Source organism: Ambystoma mexicanum, chromosome 4q (assembly GCF_040938575.1).
Source record: "Ambystoma mexicanum isolate Mex_15411 chromosome 4q, UKY_AmexF1_1, whole genome shotgun sequence".
NCBI classification, from domain to species: domain Eukaryota; kingdom Metazoa; phylum Chordata; class Amphibia; order Caudata; family Ambystomatidae; genus Ambystoma; species Ambystoma mexicanum.
The window spans coordinates 1,239,380,349-1,239,404,509 of NC_090928.1; the positions used below are offsets into that span (position 1 = coordinate 1,239,380,349).

The following is a 24,161-nucleotide window of genomic DNA, read 5'->3' on the forward strand; positions in this document are numbered from 1 at the left end:
TTCCTGCCGGGGAAGGCCCCTGCCCCAGCGTGGGAACTCAACGTGGTGCTGACGAGGCTCATAGGGGCACCCTTTGAGCCCATGCATCAGGTCCCTCTCAAGTTTCTCTTGTGGAAGACTGCTTTTCTCATGGCCATCACCTCTGCTAGGAGGGTAGGTGAGATCCAGGCTCTCCTGCAAACAGTCTTATCTGACTTTTGACGACACAAGGGTGGTGCTGCTGCAGACGTACACCTCCTTCATGCCAAATGTTCCATCAGAATTCCATCTCAATGAGCCTTTGGTGTTGCCTGTGTTTTTTCCAAAAACTTTGTCACCGGCTGTAAGGACTTTCCACTCGCTGGATGTGGCTTGTGCGCTGAAGTTCTATGTGGCACGCAAGAAGAGTTTCCGGAAGACTAAACTATTTGTGAACTATGGGAAGGCCTTGTCCAAGGCTTCCATCTCCAGGTGGCTTGCCGGCTGCATCACACACTGTCATCGGTTGGCAAACCGACCGCTGACCGGCCATCCGAGAGCCCATTCCACCAGAGCAATCGCTGCGACGTTCCTTTCTGGTGTGCCCCTGCTGGAGATCTGCAGTGCTGCTACGTGGAGGTCCACGCATACCTTCACAAGATTCTACTTCGTCGACAGGGATTCCAGAGATTCCAGGGTCGGCCAAGCAGTGCTACGCAACCTATTCGCTTGAAGATGAGCCTGTGCTTCTGTTGAGCCTTGCCACCTCTCTTGGTTGTATAATATTGTACTGCTATGTATTCTTTATTCATGAGTATGCAAATCCATGCCAGACCCCATGCTGGAGAAGGAACTAGTTACTTACCTGTAATTATTGATTTCCAGCATGGGTCTGGCATGGATTCACATGCAAACCTTCCCTCCTGCCCCTCTGCGCCCCTTATTGATCATACTGTCACTTTACTTGTTACCAAATCTGAGATGGCTGCCAGAGGAGGGGCTTAGTGAAAGGGCAGTCATTGGCTGGGAGTAGTATGACCCAGAGCTCAGCGATTGGTTTATAGGAGAAAGACAGTTTGTAAGTGAAAGTGAAACTGTTTTTTCTTTTACTGAGGATTCCCGGCCTGGCAACAGGGAATATTCATGAGCATGTGAATCCATGCCAGGCCCTTGCTGGAGAACAATAGTTACAGGTAAGTAACTTGTTCCTTACTAAGAATTAGTTTCCAAAGCTTAGTAAGGTAGAATATCAGATTAGGATCATTAACCGCCATGTAGTGTGACCAGATGCATTTGCAAGTTATGTGTTTTCTGTTAGAACGGCCATAGGCCACTAAAGCCTTCCTGCAAATTGCTACTACGCTTTCGAAGTCGACCAAAAGATGCTGCGTGTTTTCGATAATTGCTTCCCCACAGAGCCTCCATTGACGATCCTCTGTAGGAATATGCAGTCTGGCCCTAGTAATTTCAAAGGACAGCACTTGATTAAACTTAATTTTCAAGTATTTCCAGACAGTATCATTTTCAGGATAGGCGTTGATATATTCCCGACTATTTGATATGGTTGAGCGGTCCACAATTGCTTGCTCCCTACCGAGTCTGCTACCAGTTAGTCGTGTGACCAGATTTTATTGTTGGAAGCTGTTACCATAAGTGGTAGTGGGTAAGTATCTACTCCAGAATTGCTCATTATTAAATGGTTTATCCCTCTGAGAAACTCCCTACGCATTCTGAAAGCCTCAAGGATGATATCCAGCAAAGACCCATATGACGCATTGGTACATTTCCAAAGTAGATTCAGATGCTGTATATTCAATATTGCTGAAAGCCGACATAAGTTAAACTCGAATAGGACATACTCAGTAGGTGTTGAAGGGGGGAGTTTGAGCAATATCATTAAGCATTTGCTTTCAATCTGATCTAAGACTTTACTGTGTTTTATGGCCCAGATCTCAGCCCCATAGATAGATTTTGGGGCAGTACAGCTTAATTATTACATCAACAGAATGTCCCCCATGCCTAGAAGAAAAGGCTCTTAGTAGTCCAATCTGTTGATTGATTCTTAGTTTCTTGTGTTGTAGTTGTGGTCCCCAACTTAGTTTGTTGTCTATGATTAAGCCAAGATATTTGTATTCGTTGACTACTTCCACTGTGCAGTTATTTACGGTCCAACAGTAGTTCTTATATTTGGCCATATTGGTGTGGTAGGCTATGATTTTGGTTTTGTCGATTGTTAGGTAGAATTTCCTTCTTGACTTTTTGCTTGACTATTGGATTTTTTGAGGGATTCTGCTAAGTGAGTGGGAACCTTTTTCCACACACTCATTTTTTACTCTACCCTTGGGAACCCTTTTTTACCTCTTTCTGGTAATTCTTAATGGAGCTATGCTTTTCTCCATGTTTAAAGACATCTACATTTTATTATTGCAACCTGCAGCACTTTCTGTGCAGAGTTGCTGGAAGCTTTCCTTTTTATTTGACCTGTGTTAGCACATGATACCTGGGCAGGAGGACACCCGTTTGTCCCTCCTATATTTTATTGTGTGAGATCAGTACACCCCACTTTATGTGGAGTGCTGAGGGGAAATATTGTCTCTTTTCTCACTGTTCATCTGGCAGGCTGGTTGCAGCATACCTTTTTGCACAACCTTTTGTGGACTTTTGTTGCGAGCTATCTTCACTGCTGTGACAGGGGCCGCAAGGGTCACCATTGCTTACAATGGTGGCTGTACTTTTCAAAGCCCTGTTCATGATGACTTGTTCTTACTTGAGCCTTATTCTACCTGCCTTGGTTGGGGAGGTCCTCTTGGGTCCTTTTTCTTTGGCAGGTTTCCCTTTTCCTTGGCTATCTAAGTGTCTGAAAGGACAGGAAGTAAGGGGTGTAACCGAATCCCCCCCCCCTGTCTTTGTCCTGCATTGTGCCTGCCTGATCCTAGTTTGTACTGGGAGGCTGGCTGCCCCCTTGGGACAACCACCACCCAAATTTGCATGAAGGCTTGTCTGGTGATTGGTGGGCTCAGCCAGTTTTCCTGCATGAAGGACGAGGGTCCTAGAGCAGAAGCTCAGAGTCGACCACTGGAACTGAAGATCTGACAAAGAAGAACATCTGCAGCCACCTCCAGCGCTCGCCAGAGCTGTCTGAGTAACTGCTGCTGTCCCGACCTCAACTTCTGTGCGACAGGGAAGCCCGAAGAGGACGACTTCCTCCCTTGGACCGGTGGGCCTAACCAGTCCCAAGACGAACTGCATTTCTCACTTTCCCTTGTAGAGCTGCGACCTCCACGGCGCAATTCACCAATAACCTTGGTCCTGTGCCATTTTGCATCAACTAAGTGCGGTTTCATCCAAAACTTTGTAGGCATGCTCCTGGAACTCCATGGACTGCATTCCGCTCCTGAAAGTCCCCTCCGCCTAGACGACGACCGAGCACCAGAGTACAGTCTACCGCACGGCAAGGGTTCTTCACCCTAGCCTTGAAAAAGGCATCAACGAGCCAGTGCTGCGAAGATCTTCTGCTGGGCGTCCAACTAATCAAGAGCAATCACCAGATCCATTGCAAGTTCTTTTCTTCTGTTACCAAGACCAAGAAACCCGAACCGGAGTCTGCTGTTGCCTCTCCTTAGGTACTGTCCTGCTGCACAAGCTTCTTCACTGATGAGGTACTGTTCAGCCCATAGTGCTTACCTGGGACCTACTTTCTTGTTCCTGTGCTTTGTAGGGTTGCAGAAAAGCTGTCACTTGCATCCCCCTCCTAGACCTCCATTGAGCTACATTAGGGCAGACAACGCGGTGTACTCTATACCAAAGAAATCGTCTGCTACTTACCTGTAAACCTGAATAACTCTTCATAGACTCTGCCTTGTTTGCTGCATCCCTGCTTTTCTTATTTTGCCCTTGGTCACTGGACCCCAAATGCCCCCCCTTGACTCTGTGAGGCTCACGTAGAATAGGGCTGGCCTTCTTAGGATTTGGTTAAGCAGGGGTTTACTAAAGTATACAAGTTGGTGTACAGTTTACATACCTGTTTGAGAAGTTTCTAACACTTTTGTGTTACTCAAAGTGTTCTAAAGTATTTTTTATCCTTTTGATATTGCATATTATTCTGTGTTAAATGCTACTATGTGATAGTACTTATCTTACTTAAAAGTGACAAGCTTTAGTGTATATATAAAATAAATAGTTATTTTTATATAACTGCTATTGTGTAAGTGTTTCCTTGAACGAAGTGTATGCTCCGAGTACTGTGGGCCTCATTACAGCCCCATCCCTCCTAGACTTGTTCTGGCTGCTCAGCGATTGCTACCAAACCTTTGGGTAGTTCAGGCTAAACCTAAGGGGGTTCCCCCTATTCATCCAAGGTGAGCTTTCTAAAATCTTATCCCAGATAGGACTTTTGTAAAAACCTTCTAACACCAATCCACACAACACGCAGCACAAATATACCTAGTGTATTAGAAAATCGGTAGATGCCAGAAAGACACATCCCACTCATGCTTTATGTTGTAGGGCCACTACCTAGTGATAGGCACGTTACATATAAAGACAAGTGATGGGAAGAAAATGGAACCAGACATTAAAACAGCAAAGCCAGAGGCCACCAACAGACAATAGACATGTATGTTGAGAGCACCAAGGTATTATAGGTAGAATCTCACCAGTAGCAGTCACAGTGTAATCAGGCATTCCCTTTAACATCATTGGATTGCATGACTGTACACATGCATTAACTATCTCAGGTGCAAGCTAGAATTCCAGTCCTTGCCCTAAAACTCCCTACATCTAATCTGAATGTAGGAAAAGTATCCAGGGGCAGGTTGTTAATATGGATTTCTATAATCTGGCCTGGTGGATACATTCTAGGAAGCCACCCTGGTTTTGTACAACAGGGATATTCTGAGAGGTTAGCCAAAGCCCAATCAAAGTAAGCATGCAGAATGGGGTCAGAGGTCCACAATGAGTCCACACAGTGAAGCACACAATAATTCCACTTAGACAAGTACAAACTCTGTTATAGGCCCACAAACACACACTAAAAATAAAACAATAATAATCATATATGCATTCACTGTAGGTTGTTAAAAGGCATTCAATGACTTTAATCATCAAAGGGGGTAAGTAAAGTGATGCAGTAAAGATGGAACCAAGTCACAAGACAAGTGATATTCCCTAACGCCAGTAGTCCAATCCCTAAGAAGAATGGGGCCTTGTGCCTAAAAGTTACAGGAGCCAAGATGCTTCTCCCCAGAATGTATCTATAGCAGGTAAGTTACTTCTGTTGGTAATTATTAAAAAGAAGAGATAGTTACTAGGCAAGTAAAATGTGTTCTTATCTTTCAGATGGAACTACCAATGTTTGACAACCAAAAGGCAGTGGAATGGAAGGATGCAAAGAGACTTCTTCTCAATGTTATCCTATTGCGGACAGGGGGAGACAAATGCTCTGTGTTTACTTACCCCTGACTCCGATTTTCCCAGGTGACTTGATGGGTCGACAGGGAGTCACTGGAGGCTGGATTTCCTGCTTTTGGCTCTGGTGAGAGGTGACCAGAAGCTGTGGGTGCAAGGATTCTTCTGGCCGGGTACAGGAACAGAGTGCAACCCTTAGCAATGGAGAAATGCAAGATGCACTGATGCAACCCTCTTTAGGACACTTCACAGGAGAGGAGAAGGCAAGTTCCAGTGGCGCCTGCTGCGCACAGATGGCAGCAGGCATCCTTCCAGTCGCAGATGTAGAACTCCTTCCAGGACAGGATCCTTTGAAGCTGGGAGGGTGAAATTCAGGAGGAAGGCGACTTCTAGCACAAGCTGGCGACTGCCAAAGTTCTGTGTGCAAACGCAGAGCAGCAACGGTTCTAGCGAGGTAGCCTGATATAGAGCTGGACAGTCCACCGATTCCTTCTCCCTGCTTCTGCTGCTCATGTGCAGTGCGTACAGCATTTTAAAATTTCACACGCGCGCGTGATCTTTCAAAACAACTAGTCTGCACATTCAGATTGGCGTTCTCTTCAATCTGCATCAACTCCTTACTCCCCTTCCTCGTCTCAGTACTTGGGGCTTTATTGGGAGTTGGAGCTCACATGACTTCTAAGATTTCTATTCTGCTATTGTTCATAGCTTTTACTTAAGAAAACATTAGAAACAGGAGATATTAGGTTTGTGTTATATGTGTTTGAGGCATGAATGTGATTTTGACTATAGTGATTTGCAAGAAGGGGTTTCTGGGTTTGACAATGAGGGATTTATATGGTGACAACAAGTCATGAACAACTTAGAATTTATGAGGTTTTCTTCTCTAGTAAGGGAAGAATACAGCATCTCTCCTGATGGGGTCACCTCCTCTCCCTGACAGCTGTCTCCTCCTATGCGATGCTCCCTCACAAAACTATCTCCAGGGTCAGGATCCGGTAGCGACTGCCGTCCCCTGGCCAGACAGGAGGAGACCTTTGCTGGGGAATCGGTGATGACACAACTGGTTTCATCACATGGACATCGAGTGATGCAGAAAAGCAGCACACCTGGGTGTGGGACCCAAATGAAGTTGGGAAGTCCCATCAGAACAGCAAACCACGGTCTGAGACCCCAACGAAGTTGGGCAAGCCCCACAAAATCTGCACACAGGGGTCAAGGACCCACTCAAGTCCGAAGAAGCACATAGTGAAGGGACTGGGTCTCAGAGCAAGTCGGGGAGATCCCGAGATATTATAAAGGGGTCTGAGACCCAAACAAAAGAGAAACGAGCAACAGAACAAGTTGGGGAGATCCAGAGAAAACATATAGCAGTTTGGGACCCACTTAAGCGAGAAAGAGAGGCGCAAGGGGCTAAAACAAGGGGAATATAGTACCCATTGACAAAAGGAGAGACACATTTTCTGGAATTCTAAGATCTATAGTCCCTCATTAACTTCCTCCCCACTCCTGCTACTCCTTCTTCCTCTCTTTCTATCCCTCCTCCCCCTCCGACTGGTGTACCATGCCCCTGTAGGCCTCCTCGCAAAACCTTCAAAGGGGGAGATCTCTTGCATCTAGCTACGTTTAATTCTCTTACCGAAACGTGTTTCAAGGCCAACTCAGTCACTGCTTTTGGCTCCCTTCTCCCTGATGGCTACATGATCTTCTGCAAGCCTCGCCTTAACCGTGCAGGCGGTGGAATTGCTTTGATCTTCCCTGTGTGGGTCCCTTCTTCCCTCACACCCACTTAGCCTTACTCTTCCTTTGAGAGCCTGTTTGCAAGTTGGTCATCGCTCCCACCTCCTAACTGAACATTGCCACCATTTATTTATTTAAATTTATATAGCGCGCAAGCAGCCCAAGGGCATTGAGGCGCTGTTACTTGTGAGAGCTTAGTTACAGAGGTACAGGAATGGTAGCAGTTGTTGGTACATTATAAATATTACAGACATAATACAATACTTACAGCTTATGCAATTGGTCATTACATTCCAGCTTATGCAGTGGGTCATATGTATAGTATTCATGCTGATGCGAGGGACCTTATGTGAAGAGGATGGTTTTCATAGCTTTACGGAAGGCGATGAGGGAGGCCTCACCTCGGATAGTGGGAGGTAGGGCATTCCAGTGTGTGGGTGCAAGATATGGGAAGCTGGATCCACCCGCTCTGGCTCTTTTTACTAGTGGCACATAGAGCATGTTGGTATAGGGTGATCTGGTTGGCCTTGTGGAGGAGACAGGGTGGATCATTTCCGAGAGGTAAACGGGAGCAGTGAGGTGAATGCACTTGTGGGTCAGTGTAAGAGCTTTGAAGACGATTCTTTCCTTAATTGGGAGCCAGTGGGCTAGTTTTCTAGCCTACGAGATGTGTTCCATCTACAGGCCACCTGGCTCTACCATCCTGTTCCTCTATGAATGGGCTGATTTCTCCTCCTCTCTCCTCACTACTACCACTAAAATCCTTCTCATGGGATGTTTTTTTAATTTAATGTTGTTTTAGTTGATACATTTCAACTTTTTCAAATTGCTTTACAGTGATTGCAATACATATACAGATCATATTTCACTGTTCATAAACGGATCTTAACATCAATCGTGTAAATAAGGTTACATTTGCTTTTTACGATTAACACTGTAGCATTTCGTTAAACAATAAAGCTTCAACATTGTTAGTAATGGCAGAGTACATGTTTTTACACTGTTTCACTTTCTTAAGATGATAAAAAGTTCATTTTTGTTAAAAGTAGTAAAATACATGATATAAACAATAGCCACGGATGTAATTGAATAATGTAAAACTTTACCACAATTAATTATATATAGGCGATTTTTAACATCCACCTTGACTTCTCAATCACGGCTTCGACTGTCTTCCATGACCTCTGAACCTCACTCTCCCTCTCCATTCTCTCTTCTGGTCCTACCCACTCGGCTAGACACACTCTTGATGCCTTCATCCACACTGATCTTTCATTCTCCTACCCACTGACCACCCCACTCTCCTGGTCACACCCCTCTCTCCTCTCCACTCACCTAGGTCCTCTCAGCCCCTCAGACCACGCCTCCCCAGCAATGCTAACCTCATTCATGAACATCCGTCCGATGAAACGAGTGTCAGTTGCTGCCTTCGCATCTACCTTCATCCCCCTCTCTCCTCAATACATACTCTACCTCTACCTCTGCTCTCAGCAACCTCCATCTTGCCATTATCAATACCCTTAACATTCTTGCCCCAGTCATGACGATCCACCTGAAACATGCCTTTAAGTGTAACACCTGGTATGACTCCGAACTTTCAGCCCTGAAACGCAAGTACAGAGCTGCGAAGCGGAAGTGCCAGACCTCTGGCTCACCCTCTGACAAACTGGCCTGTCGCCTGCTCCAAAGGCAATACAGACTCTCCATCCACACCAAGAAAAGGACCCACATCCAGGCCTGTGTCTCTAGTGCATCCAGCAACATGGCTGAACTCTTTAAAATCTTCAGGGGAACTAGCCAACCACTCAGCAGTCTCCTCCTCACATCTTCCCTCCCAGGCACTTTGCAAAGCACTGGCCACACACTTTACTGCAAAAACTCAGGACATCCTGAGCACCCTCGTGTACTTCTCCCTCTACCCTCCACCCACCACCTTGCCTCTTATGGCCTCGCATCCTCCCTCAGCTTCTCTCTCCTCCTTCTCTCTTATCACTCCTGATGAGGTCATCAGATTTGTCTGCTCCATGAAGGTCACTTCCAAACAGGTTTCCCCCTGCTCCTCCAGTACCATTAAGGACAATATTGGCTCCCTTTCCCCTGAACTTGCTGATTTCTGGAACCACTCTTTTGCTACTGGATCTTTCCCCTCCTCCTTCAAGCACTCCCTTGTGTGCCCCCTCCTGAAAAAACTTCCTGCAGACCTGTCTTGTCCAGCCAACTACCGCCCCATATCTATCACCCCCTTCCTTGGAGAAACTCCTGGATAAGGTGGTTTTCCGCCAACTGACCAAACACACTGAACTTGTTGGTTGCCTTCACAATCATCAATCTGGATTCCGAGCATCCAGAGCCACGGAAACTGCTCTTCTGAACACCCATGAGGATCTGCTTGCATCTCTTGATTCCAACTTTCCTGCTGTTCTCATTCTACTTTATCTCTCCTCTGCATTTGATACGGTCAATAGCTCCATCCTCATAAAACAACTCCACGATACCCTTGGTATCTCGGAGCGGGCACTGGACTGGCTGACCTTCCTTAGTGACCGTCCGTCCCAGGTTATTCTGGACTCTTACTCCTCCCCCATCTCTGTCTCAACCTGCGGAGTCCCCCATGGGTCCAACCTTTCTCCCTGGCTCTTTAACAACTACCTTGCTATGCTTGCATAACTCATTTCCACCTTCTCCCCAAACTTCCAGTGTTATGCAGATGACATACAACTCTTCTTCAAACTTCCCTCTGATCATTTTCTTACTTCCTCCATCATTCCTCAGTACCTATCTCCCATCCAGTCCTGGTGTACTTCCAATGATCTCTGCCTCAGTGCCAGCAAGACTGAGATTCTTCCTATTGGGACTCTTGCTCCCTCTTTCTGTCCCTCACTCTGGCCATCTTCTATGGGATCTCCCCCTCTCCTTCATCTGAAGCCAGAAACCTTGAAGTCATCTTTGACTCCTCTCTCTCTCTGGCCATCTTCTATGGGATCTCCCCCTCTCCTTCATCTGAAGCCAGAAACCCTGGAGTCATCTTCGACTCCTGTCTTTCCTTCATCCCTCACATTCAGGAACTTGCCAAGAAGTCCCACTTTCAACTCCACCTCCTCAAAGGAATTCTTCCTTTCCTTACTTTCCCCCCAAAAGTTCAATGTCTCTAGAGCTCTGGTTCTCTCTAGGCCATACTACTGCAATGGCCTTTTCCTTAATCTACCCTCTTCATCTCTACAACCCCTCCAACTAATCCAGAATAGGGCTGCAAGATGTATCCTTGGCCTGAAGCCCAGGGACCGCATCTCTCTAGCCCTAAACACTCTCCACTGGCTCCCTCTGCATCATCCACAAGGCTGTCTGGGGCTGGGGACCATGGTATCTACAACTTGCTCTCACTAAATGCTCCCCCTCCAGATCTTTACGTTTCTCCAGCATCAACTCTGTGTGTTAAGCGGTTTGCTAATGGTCGATCTCTTTCCTCAGCAAGCTCCCTCGTATGAAATAGCCTCCCCCTTTCTCTTCGTCTTGAGCTGGATCTCTTCAAATTCCAGAAGCTCCTCAAGACTTTCCTTTTCACCTCCTCCTTCCATTCCTCCCTCCTCTGTTAAATCGCACAGTTGTTGAGATTGGTGATCAGGGCCCTTGTGTCCTCCCGGGTCCTGACCTCCCACACCCAATCACCTACAGCCTCCAACCCTCCCAGTACTTTGCTTTGGCATCCACTGGCCATGTCACCACAGGCCTGCACTTATTTATTAGTGGCTGACCACTCCACCTCAGAACTTACAGCTTCTCCCTCCCTACACTGCCCTCTTGATACACCTAGCACTTACCCCCCCCCCCCACTACCTCATCCCTTCTCTCTCTCTCTGCACTTGCACGTTCTGAATCCTCACATGGCCAAGTAGGTCTGCCTCTATCTTTCATTGTTGTATTCATTCCCATGTCCGCTCCCTGTGTCCCTGTGGATGCTTTGAAACAACATTTACTTGATGTATAAGCGCCTTACAAATGCACAATAAAGAAAAAAGAAAAAATATAGTCCAGTCTCAGAGGACAGTAAACCAGACTTGATGAAATATTGACATTGGTGAAAGAAGATGGGAAGAGACTCCCTTCTGAGCCCTCCCACTCCCCCGATACTTGGGAACTGTATTTTGCTTTGTAATAGAGACTGGGAAAGAAAGACGAGGGGAGACAATTTGCAGCTAAATCCTCTTGTGTTTTGTATACATGTATACATGTGGAGAAATATACAACGTCAAGAACTTTTAAGTTGAAGAACTACTTGTGTTTTTTTTCATCAAAAACAGAACATTTATATCTGTATCCAGAACGAGCGGAACCTCCTTCTGTATCAAGAAGACACCCAGTTTTTCCTTAGTCTGCAGTGTAAGGAACGGAAATAGGTTTGGATACAGGACGGTGGACATTTTATTTTACTGGACATCCTGACAGATTCTGTAGTATTTTTGTTGAGGTAGGGCAACCCCTCATAGAAATAGGGCAAGATAGGTTTTCCTTTTCTTTATTTTTATACATAAATTATAGTCTTTGCCAACAAACATACCACCACTGTGTCATACTCAGACCTCTGCACCCTTACACACCCCTGAAATGTGTTCTCCATGCTGCTGCAAGACTCAGTAAAGGACTCCGCATATTCAAACACATCACCCCGACCTTCATCGAACTGCACTGGCTCTCACTGCCGCACGTATCATCTTCAAATACTTTTGCATCATCTACAAGGTTGTCATCCCCAAGCTACTTCACTGAGAAACTCACCATCTCAGGAGGCCTGCGATCCACCAGAAGTAAAGAAATGTGCAGACTTGAATTACAACTGTGACTCTGGAACCTCCTCCCCGTCAACATCAGACTTACCCCATCACTTCTATGGTCCAGGAAAGTGCTCAAGACCTTCCTCTTCAAGCAGTGGCGCCTCCGTAAAACCTTGGTCCACACACCCTGCACTCCCCACTCTACCTGAGACTTGGTGATCTGCTCCCCACCCCCCACTCCCTGGTTGCTTGTAGATCCCATGCTGCCAATTGCCCACCCTTGCACTCTTGTGTTAGCCCCCTGATTATTTTCTTCTCTGCTTCCCTCTCTGTGTTCTTCCCACTACGATTGTAAATTGCTCTGTTGCTTCCCGGAATTAGGATTCTTGACTTCCACCACTGGTCTTAAGAAATGGCTGCAGAAGTCCTCTACTTATCCAAAATCCAGACTAAAGCAAGTCCAAGCCCACCAGTGTTAAGGGTCTGCACCATTCAATCAGCCAGTAGTTCTCCACCCATGGACAACTATTGGTATCCCTAAAGCTTCACACCCAGAGTCTAGAGTGTGACCAGACACACAGGCACACACGCACACACGCACACACGCACACACGCACACGCACACGCACACGCACACACATGCACACACACACACACACACACACACACACACACACACCCCTAGCCCGCTAAAACTGCAGCTTTCCTGGATAAGTGCATGACCTTATGTGGGATTTCCTGATATGGCAAGGCAGGAAGAAGGGCAAGCAACCCTCTTGTGGCATGGCCATTTTAGTGCACTAGCCATGTTAAATAGGCCTACGTGGTAAACATGTGCACACTAGAAATAACACAATGGTAAAAATATAATTGCTGCAACCAGTTTGTCTTACAGCGCATATAAAAGTAACCAAAAATCACAAGTGTATAATGATAGGGTGATACAATGAAGTGCAATGAGGACATGTTTGTAAGATGCTGTGTGCAATGTTAAAACGGTACAACAGTGTACAAGATAAAAGTGAAACACACTTTCCCAGTAATGATAATCTGAAGGACTGGTCAGGTTCCCCATAACAAATTAAAAAAAGGCAAAAAAGCAAAAATATTGGGGGCCCATAGGATCTATGGGCATAAGGTTGCCAAAAGAGAAATCTTTCCTAACACCGGTAACTGCTGCCGAAGTCACTTTGCAGAGTTTCAGGTGGGACAAGGTAGGTAAGCCCCAGTTCTACCCCACAGGTGAACATTTGTCAGCCCACAAGACCACAGTGAGGACCAGACGAGACCCCAATGAAGAGCACAACAGGCAGGTTTAAGAGCCAAAAGCTCGGGATAATGCAGAATAGAAGGAAAGGTCCCAGTGAAATTAACAGAAAAATGTGGTTGAGACGCGCCTGTGAATTGTGTTGACCAGGGACGAAATTCACGCCACCACTCGAAGTTCAAGAGGTACGTAGTCCGTGTTTATTCCCAGAACATCAGTTCCAGGAAAGCATAACCAGCGGGTATGTACAAAGCTTCTTTTGCAGGTACACTTTACAGGATGTGACTTTCCATGGACTTCCCCAGGCCAAAGACTACCCCAACAATGTAAATGAACAACAAATGGCCATACTTGGAGAGAGCATCTCCAGTCAGAAGTAAAAGCAGCATCGACAAAGACTCTGAATCGGCAGGGCAACCCATCAAAGCAAGTTCCAGTAGCATGACGAACAAAGGCAGATAGCCCAGCCAGCGGAAATCGTCCCACTGTTAACACTACAGTCCTGACCTAGTCCTTTTCCCACAGCAGCACACCTAGGGTGATTCAGAAGCTCAATTAAGAAGAGTTTGCCAGGGACGGGTAAGACATGGGTTAAGTACTTCTCAATAAGAAAAAGTGTGTTGCCCTGCCTGCCAAAACCTGTCTCCTGCCAAGAGCGATAGGTCAAACCCCCCTATTATTTTAATGCCGACATCCAAATCTTCCTGAGGTTAGATGGCCATTATCTTACCATCATGTTGCTACCTTACCGTTAAAGCATGTATGAACTCTATGGATTTGTGGTAATTGGTTAAAACTGAATGGTGCGAAGACTAAAAAGTTCTAGCCCCCTTCCCTCATCCTGACTTACAGTCCTCAGCGTTTTTGTTCTCTTTCCTTGGCTCCTGTCCTTCTGCAACCTCTGCTGTTAAAACGTGGGAGTGAAACTCGAAGACACACTTGCCCTTGCGACACAAAATTCTATTGTGTCCCAGGCTTCTTTCATTCATTTCTGTTACAGAGAAGTCTCCATCTCTCCTCCCTTTCTTCTAAAAATGTAATTGCCAACGGTCTCATATCGATTTACCCCGACTACTGCAATGCACTTTTAGGCCTCCCCAAGACCTCCATTTCTCGCCTTCGGCGTATTCAGAATGATGGGCTGGGTTACTTTTCTAACTGAAAACATTCAGATCATGGTCCTCATTATGTGTTTAGTAGTATTTCATTGGGGAATACGGCCAAACTCACTCACTTGTTTCCGCCGTTTGGAACGGTGGTAAATCCACCAGATTACGAGTGGGGTTGGGGGGGATGGCGGTGTTACAACCCACTCATAGAGCCCATATCACTTGATGGAGCATTTAAAATGGGCAGTAACTTTGCCCACTTTAAATCCTTAATGTATTGCAAGAGGTTTTCACTCCACAATACCACCAAACTGTTAGGTCCTGATTACGAGTTTGGACATATTTTATTTATTTATTTGTTTGTTATGCGCTTATACAGGAAGTAAATACTGTTTCAAAGCGCTCAAAGGGCAACAGGGAGGGGAAAAAGGGATGTAAAAATGATCGAAATACATACTAATATGAATACAGTGTGGGAAGTCAGGGCCCTGGGGATCCATAAAGGCCCTGAACACCAAACAAGCAACTGTGAGATTAGCAGAAGAGAGTGGGAGGGAAGGCGGAGGTAAAGAGGAAAGTCTTGTGGAGCTTCCGGTATCTAAGAAAGTCCTGCTCAAGACGAAGAGGGAGAGGGGAGGCTATTCCAGAGAATGGAGCCAGCTGAGGAAAGAGATTGACCTCCTGCCCTCTGTTTAGCAAAACACTTTACACATAAAGAGTTGGGTAAAGAGTAGCGCAGGGGTCTAGAGGGGGAATATTTAGTAAGAGAGAGTTGCAGATCGTGTGGTCCCCTTCCCCAGAAAGCCTTGTGGATGATACAGATGGATTTGAATTTAATCTGTGAAGCAACCGGGAGCCAGTGAGGACTTTTTAGGACAGGAGAGATGCAGTCCCTGGGCTTGAGGGCCAATTATAAGTCTAGCTTCCCTATTCTGGTTTAGCTGGAGAGGATGCAGAGTGGAAGACGGTAGATTAAGGAGGAGGCTATTGCAATAGTCAAGCCTAGAGAGAACCAGGGCTCGGGTAACATTGAGCTTCTGTAGGGAAGTTGAGAAAAGGTAGAATTCCTTTGAGAAGGAAGAGCCGAACGTGGGACTTCTTGGCAATGTCCTGAGTGTGAGGGAGGAAGGAGAGAGAGGAGTCGAAAATAACTCTAAGGTTTCTGGCTTCAGAGGAGGGAGTGGAGGGAGAGCCCATGGAGGAAGGCCAGAATGAAGTAAAGAAGTCGGGAGCAGGGGTCCCAATGGGAAAGCTCTCAGTTTTGCTGTCATTGAGTCATATCATTGCCATTATTGCTTGCAGAATTGCCACATCGTCCGGTAGGTGCACATGATTAAAAGTCATGCAGACCATACCGTTATTCACAATTTTGGGGTCCGTTGGGCGTTCGTAATTACAGCATTCGGTAATACCGCACCCAGTAATTTTTGCATCCGGTACCGCTTTTGGTGTGGTGTAAACTGACACACAAGAGCAGGTGGAAAAATGAAACTCATAAATTGACAAGTGTTAAATCACCCAGTAACAGCAATTACTGGGTGATTTACCACTCTCTCGCGCCCTCTCTCTCGCTTTGTCGCCCTGTCTCATGTGCTAATTAATTATCCTCTTTCCTTTTAATCGTTCAGTTATTGTTGTGGTTAAGTAGGTATTTCATGAGTCTTAACAGATTTAAAATTAACAAAGATACTGTATGAAAAATTCCACTACATTATAGAAACCAATCGTGTTTAACCATTTAGTTTTTCAGCTTCCCATGTTTACTCCTATTTTAACACTTACCGTTGTAACTTTGATTTTACTTTAATTGTCCATCCTAAAGATTGCTTTTTCAATTCCCGTCTTATGCATTTATACAGATGTATTTTATTAATTATGTTGAAAATATGGGTAAAAGTTGGAATGTAAAAAGTTAAATGCTTACACATGGTCCTATACATTATTATATCCTTTCTCTTAATAGTTTTTGATTTCAAAGCTGTGGCAAAACTCATGAAATAACACTAAACTGCAATAATAGTTGAAAGATTAAAGGAATTAGCATAGTTTTATATCTTAACAAAGATTGGCACGCTATGTAATAGCAGACGTTTTTCTTTTTGTATAGCATAATAAATGGCTTATTTTTAAAATTGTACAACGTTATTTTCTATTGAATACTTCCAGTTTATATTGTAGTCATAATAAGAATGTTATACTTGTTTTACTGAGCAAAGCACATTATTAAAACATCAAATAACAATATAAATTATTTTTAGATAGGCCGCCATTCCACAATTGACAGTCTGGCCTATTGTAGTTTTCCAGAATACCCTTATGAGACTAGAATGGGGAAGTGGACAAATAGCATTAATAAAGGTTGCTTTGCATATAGTAAAAGAGCCTTTTAGGAGCACAAGAATGACCACAGATGTTTATATTCAACAAATATGTCCATATTAAAAGGGTTATATGATTGAATCACTAATCCATACTACACACTGGGCTCGGTGCTCAATTCGTTTTTCACAAACTCTGCATAACATTAAAATGGTTGCAGTCATGAACCATATTAAGTCGTTCAGAAAGCCTCAGGACTTAGTTGCTTGAATAAAATGACTGCTGTCACTCAATTGGGCTCCAAGTGCTGTCTTTCTCGTATCCTGAGCGAGGGGGCATTTCAGAATTTTAGAAGAGAAGGGGCTGGGTCTCATGGTAAGGGTGGCAGTTAACATGCCCAGTACCCAATGCAACAACCTCCTTGGGGAATTATATATGCGTAGGATACAAAAAATAGAAAACAGAAGTTCTACACAATGGGCTTTTTTCTTACTTTCCAGAATTTTGGTCACCAATGATAAGAATACCTACAGTTTTTGATGACCTCATAGGCTAAAGGTGTTGGAAATATACACAATCCACCTATGTTGGGCATTTTCTGGACAGTACAGCGCAGTAGCAGTGCCATTCTTTCCCACAGATCACACAAATAATCCTTTGCACTGGTGCAATGCCACAAAATATTTGCTTTTAGGCATGGACTAAGCAGGTTTAGCGCATGCGCCGATGCTTGAGTGATCCAGACCCTCAAGCAAGGCTTTACTACTCTCATGCACAGAAATGTGAAGCCTACCTAAGGGCTGGAACAGGTGATGGGAATGTCTGAGGAGCAGCAGGTGATGCAGTTGGGAAGGCAGAGTCTTGGGAGACCCAGATGGAGTTCAATGCAATCTGCATTCAGTGGTGCTTTGTAAACAGAAGAGAAATCATTAGGAATGCACCAGAGTGGAGAGTTAACTCCTTCTTCCCTTACCATGGCTTGGTAGGAATTTATGCCAAAGCACCTGCTAAGAGGGGTGATTCTGGTGGGCAGCACCACTAACTGGGCTGAACAGGATGCCAGGCTAACGCCATCTTTGGGGACAATGTTTAGCAACTAGGACAGAGCACAAGGAAAGGAAGGAGGCAGAGAAACACTGGGAACTGCATAGGGCTGGCTAAGGAATCCAGTATATGAAACAGAAATAATAGGGCAAGTAGAGCCAGACGTATAGTGTATTCCTGGTCTCTGCATAAAACTCTCACACAGGTATATGATCTAAGGAGGCAGGCTCGTCCTGTAAAAGAAACAGGAAGCCTAATACAGACAGACTTCAAATTCTAAGAGCATCACCTTGGGAGAGGTGGAGAAGAAAAAAAGCGAAGGTCTAAGGAGGCTTCACAGGTAGGCACGTTCTTTACTAGAACTAGGCAGCCCTAACAGAGACAGGCTGTGAATACCAGGAACATCTGCTGAGGAGAGGTGCAGAAGAAAGAAAGCTAGGTAACCTACAGCAGCGACTGCTGGCAGGATGGAGCAGGGCCAAGGTAGGAACACCTAAAAAATGTTGGCACCTTATGCCAGGAGTGCCCACACTAGGAGCTGGAGGAGCAAATAATGGATGCTACATATGCCAGAAGTGGCTGCCGGTAGGAGGAGACCAGCAAGGAGGTAAGAGGAGATAACAGCAACTGCATATGCAAGTAGCGGTCCCAAAGCACAGCAAGGAGAGGAGAGTCAGCAGGTCCAGGAGCAGCGGCCGCATATACCAGGACCGACTGCCAGAGGTTCAGAGGAGAACAAGAGGCCCAAAACCTGTCGAGGGCCACATTGGTGCACCAATGTGGTGGGTGTGAGTGCATTGCAAGGCCTGTGCATTCATTCTGTGGCCCTTATGTAGTTGTGGAAGGAGTCTGTCAGAGTCCTCCCAGCCGTGGAGCCACCTGTAGGAAGGAAGAAAGGAAGGAAAACACACACTCACATTCACACACACACACACACATTCACACATGCCAACAGTGAGTGTATTGTTTCGTGTGGTATCTTTGCACACTGGAAGTTAGCCTATCTGTTCGCTAATTGCTTAAATGGGTTCATACCAATATTTGCCCACACATCACAAACGTTTAATATGGCATTCTTGAAACAACCCTTCCTGTACAATTTACTGTTAATCAATAAATCAATTAAGGTCTCAAATGCAAACCATATCCTATTTTCTACTTCTATAACTCGCCATGTAATTTGCATGTGGGAGCATGGCATTGACCCTGCAAAGATCCTTATCAACCTTTTCATTAGTGGAATGCAGCTTAGACCTGCTTACCGCTCCTCTAGGAAAGAGGGCCCATAATGCCAGGATACTGACTGCCGATGTCATGTTGATCTATTGCTTGGTTGCATCTTGCATGCTCTTTCTAATCACTGGTGAGGCTGTACATCAGCGGGAAGCCTGTCGGTCACTTAAAGGGTGATGAAAACAGACCGCTATTTAATGTTCCTCTTTTAACCCATTGTCTGACTGACCAAAAGAAAGATGGGAAAGGGGGGAGGAGTTAAGGGGGCAAAAGAGAGAGAGGGAGATATTGTGCTAAAATGGAGTGAGATCTTAAGTGGAGAGAGGCAAAATACCATTGAGACTGCTGTAGTGTATTAACTTGAAGTGGGGTGCAGTTTAAGTGGAGGGGGTGTGATGGAGGTGGGTGATTGACAGGAGAGTGGAAAAGCATGCTAGATGGGGATCTGTGCAGTAGGTGTGGCAATGATTGTCCTACCCCTTGTGAGGAACCTCAGGGCATCCTCACTTCTTTTCCCCCGGAATCCTACTCTCGGGTGGCCAGGGAAAGGCTATTCCTTTTGGATCCCGACCTTGGGTGTGGATATGCGAGGGAGGATCACTTGGGTGGAGGGGACTTGGGGAGTGGTGAGAGGACGTCCTTAGGTGAGAGATGGTATCCCTCATTCCCTTTTCAAAATGAACCTTCTATCCCTCAAGCCTTCGTAGGTGGCCCTTTCCCTTTTCTTCCTTCTGAAAGGTCCCCAAAACTATTATCTCAACAATGGGACGAGGAAGAGACCAACTAGGAGGACACATCCTCATTTAGGTGAGAAAACCCATATTCACCTTATATATTTAATGTAGACACACATCAGTCAAGTACCAAGACAAGCAGGAGACAGCACATAGTAATGCACACTTCCTTTTCAAACCTCCTCAAACACCACTTTGGGACGGAGACGAAGAAGATGACTATGGAAGTATACCCTTGGAATAGCCAGGCATGTCCAGTTAAAAGATTGAAGGATATTTATCATCACATCCGCACTCCAGAAGGTAAAGTGGTACACTTAAAACCATACAGCATACCTGAGTCCCGAAAAGAAACCATCATTCAGGAAGTCCAGCAGATGCTTGAGGCTAATATTATTGACCCATCTACTAGCCCCAGGTCTTCCCCTATATTGTTGGTGGCAAAACCCAATGGGATTTGGAGATTTTGTATCGACTTTAGGTATGTTAATGCCATATCTGCCTTCAATGCTTACCCAATGCCACGTATTGATGACCTTATTGACCGGCTGGGTAATGCTATCTCTCTGCCATAGACCTCACGAAAGGCTATTGGCAGGTTCTGTTATACGGTCCTGACAAAGAAAAAAACGCCTTTGCGACACCTATCGGTCTGTTTCACTTTAAGGTACTACCAATCAGTCTATATAAGGCCCCCGCAACATTTCAGAGACTAATGGACAAGATTTTACAGCCGTACTCAGACTTCTGCGGGCCCTATATAGACGGTATTGTGATACTCAGTAATACTTGGGAAGATCATTTACATCACCTTTTCACAGTCATGCGAGTGTTGAGTAAAGTGGGCTTAACCGCTAACACGAGAAATCTTAAGTTGGCTCAATCCGCAGTCAAATACCTGGGATGTCTTGTGGGTAATGGCACTGTACAGCCCCAGCATGACAACGTCAAGGCTGTCCTTGATACTCCCACACCAAAGACCAAGAAACATCTTACAGCCTTTTTCGGTTTGATCAGTTACTACCGCCGATTTATCCCAAACTTCTCGAGTAAAACCGCAAGACTCACAGGTAAACTGAAAAATGCTGAGCCCCAAAAGATCAGGTGGGATGAAGAAGATTATGACAGACTAAAACACCCTCTATTATACATCAGTAGGAAGTTGTTTCTCAGTGAGAAGAATTATTCAGTTATTGAGCTTGAGGCACTGGCAATTAAGTGGTGAGAGACAACTGAAGGTACTCTCACAACTACTGCCTGGGGAGCTTCTGTTCAGGTGGCCAGGGAACGGCCATCTCTTTTGGATCCGGACCCTGGGGGTGGACAAGCAGAGAGGCTGGTGTGTGCGAGGAGGCGTGCCCGGCGAACTGGCGGTCTATTCCCCAGATGCAGAGAAGACGAGCGGGAGGCATTGATGCCGCCGGGAGGAGCCGCGAAGAGCCAGTAAGTGTCAGAGCACACTGGGGAAACCGGAGCGCTTCCGAGGGGGACCTCGAATATGTAACAGTCCTCAAAGACAAGCAAGTGCTAAGTACATTGAATACCAAACAAAAAGAAAACTGCCACTGGAACAGAAAATATTCCTATCGTCACAGTACGTTCCAGTGGAACTCGACTGTCTCGCAGATTCACTGAGCAGAGATACCCTACCAGAGGAGCACGAATGGCAACTACACGTAGGGGTCGTAGAACACCTCTTCTCTCAATGGGGTTCCGCCACAATAGACTTGTCGGCTAAAAGCGAAAACAGTCAAGGCCCAGAGTTCGCGTCCAGGTTCGTCCAGCCAGGCTCCAAGGGAACGCCCTCTGGATGAACTGGTCAGGGAAATTTGCTTATGCTTTTCCCCCCAACACCTCTCATGAGGAAGGTGGTGAACAAGATCCATAAGGAACAGGTGACGCTCATCGTAGTTGCTCATATGTGGACAAGACAACCTTGGTATCCACATCTGCGCAAACTGGCGATGTGTGATCCCATCAAGCTCCCGTGCCTGCCAATCTGCACCCTCAGCCTCACTCAATGAACATGGCAGCATGGCTCCTGAAGCCATAGAGTTGGATATCTTAACCTACCACATAGGTGTATGGATATCCTGAAGGAAGCACGAAAGCCTAACACTTGACACTGTTATTTCGACAAGTGGAGGAGATTTGTATTTTTGTGCCAGTCTAAGCAAATTAACCCCATAGAATGTACCCGATCAAACATTCTAAATTATTGGCTCCACTTGCTAGACTCGGGGTTAGTATTCAACTCTTTAACGGTCCACCTGGCGGCTTTGTCAGCCTATATTCCCTCCCACAATAAGGTCTCATGGTGGAAGGTGCAGGTCATCAAGGCATTCGTGGAGGGAGTAAAGAGACTCCACCCTCCAATTTGAAACCTGCCGTCAGGATGGGATCTCAATGTTGTACTCGCTAAGCTCATGGGACCCCCTTTCGAGCCAATGCATAAGTCAAGTCTTAAGCACCTGACTTACAAAACTGCCTTCTTGGTGGCTATTTCTTCCATAAGAAGAGTTAGTGAAATACAAGCATTGTCAGTGCAGGATCCTTTCTTTATCATACACAAGGACAAGCTGGTTGTACGTACTCACCCTAGGTTCTACCCTAAATTCATCTCTAAATTTCACATAAACCAGTCTATTGAGCTACCGGCTTTCTTTCCGCAACCCACCAGCTCAGCTGAGGTAAAACTCCACACACTAGATGTGAGGAGGGCGGTCCTTTACTATGTAAACAAGACCAGACTGCTCAGGAAAACAGACCAACTGTTTGTCTCCATAGCACCAGGCAGAGAAGTAGATCGCATTTCCAAGAATGCCATCTCCAGATGGATAGTCAGATGTATACAACGGTGCTATTCTTTATCAAACAAAACACTGCCTTTCACACCAAGAGCTCACACCTCTAGGAGCACAGGAGCCACTCTGGCTTTTATTGCAAATGTCCCTCTAGACGGCATTTGCAAAGCAACTACATGGAGCTCAATACACACTTTCACTCAGCATTACTGCATTGACACTCATTCCAAGACAGATACACAGGTGGGACAAGCGGTTCTAAGACATCTGTTTGCCCATGAACCTTCTCACATCCCACCACCTTCTCCTAACACTGCTCGCTAATCTATGCACAGCATGTGATCTAAGCAGATTCCACAAGCCTCAGAAGGGATACATTACTCGCCGTAATCGTATTTCTGATGCTTGTATCTGCTTAGATTCACATGCGCCCGCCCTTTCCCCCCTCAGAGTGAAGGCACATGGATGCTTAGCACATGGATGCTTATGAGCTTGTCTGATACGTATCTGGCTGGATACAACTGTACTCGCACTACACTTCATGCTACCTCATGTCAGAAAAATAACAATCTGAGGGACCTCGACACGTGAAGGACCATGGGTACAGTGGATGTCACACTAAGGATGGTATTACAGGCACGCCCTGTCTGCGTCCATTTTAGAATTTCAAAAACAACCGTAATACTCTGCAGCTTCCACTAGATGTCGGCCTATGCACAGCATGTGAATCTAAGCAGATACAAGCATCAGAAATACAATTACGGTGAGTAATGTATCCCATATATCTATAGGTATAAATCTCGATGTTAACGATATTGTCTCATCCTATATTGATTTTGGAAATATATCGATATATCTCCAAAACTCGGTATATCGCCCAGCCCTAGTGTCGGGCATAACAACACAGAGTGCTCACCTAAAACCCATCCAAATTTGAATCCCACCTTGAACAGTTATCTTTCCCAATACTGATGTGGACTGACGTCTGAAACAAAAGGACCCAAATCCTGCAGTTCAAGTTATACCTTGAAGTAAGGATTGACTGTTCAACCTACTGGCTCCTAATCTTGCTTTTCCCAAACAAATAGGGGTCTAATGGGCAGTAGGAAAATCTTAGTCAGGCTGTCTGCAATGCTATCTGCTTATCTTGTCGCTATCTCTATCCTTTTGATGTCCATCCCGTTAGATGTTCCCCACCACTGGTCAAGACTGCCCACTTACACTTACCTCCACATCTGTTTATCTCCCTGATGCATCTTTCCTTCTCCCAGGCCCATGTTAGAATCTCTTCTTTTCTTCCCAGCCTCTAGAAATGTTTCTGATTGGTGGCTATCGCATTGGATTTCCAACCTTCAGCAGAAGACTGGGAACGCCTCGTTGAGTAATCTCGTGTCTGCTGGCTTTTCACCTCAGCTGCTGCTCTTCTTCCCAGGAGGTCTGCTGTAAGTTGTTAGGATAGTGGATTGATTTGGCATGGAATCCTGGGGCTTGCACACTTACACACACACGCACACCTCTGTATGTTCCCAAATCTGAATCGGGTATGGAGGCTGAAGATGATTAATTATCCCTCTATTCCTATGCATAAAATAGCATAGCACTATACTTTTCTGGAGCAAAAGGCTTGTATTTAAGCTAATTTGCATACCCACAATGCTTTGCTGATATGGCTCTGAACTGGTGGTGAAACGTCCATTGATGGTTGCTTGGTGGTGTTGTGGCATGTTTGTTAAGATGGAGCTCTATAATCTGGCCTGGTGGACAGATTATAGGTGGCC

At 45.6% G+C, this 24,161-nt stretch overlaps 1 protein-coding gene across 1 annotated transcript in view; it reads left to right on the plus strand.

Moving 5' to 3' along the window:
• ABCC10 (ATP binding cassette subfamily C member 10) overlaps positions 1-24,161 on the plus strand; it is a 609,641-nt gene that overhangs the window by 248,805 nt on the left and 336,675 nt on the right. The window contains 1 exon segment of the mRNA XM_069608805.1: positions 23,687-23,825. Coding sequence (XP_069464906.1) covers positions 23,687-23,825 — 139 coding nt within the window.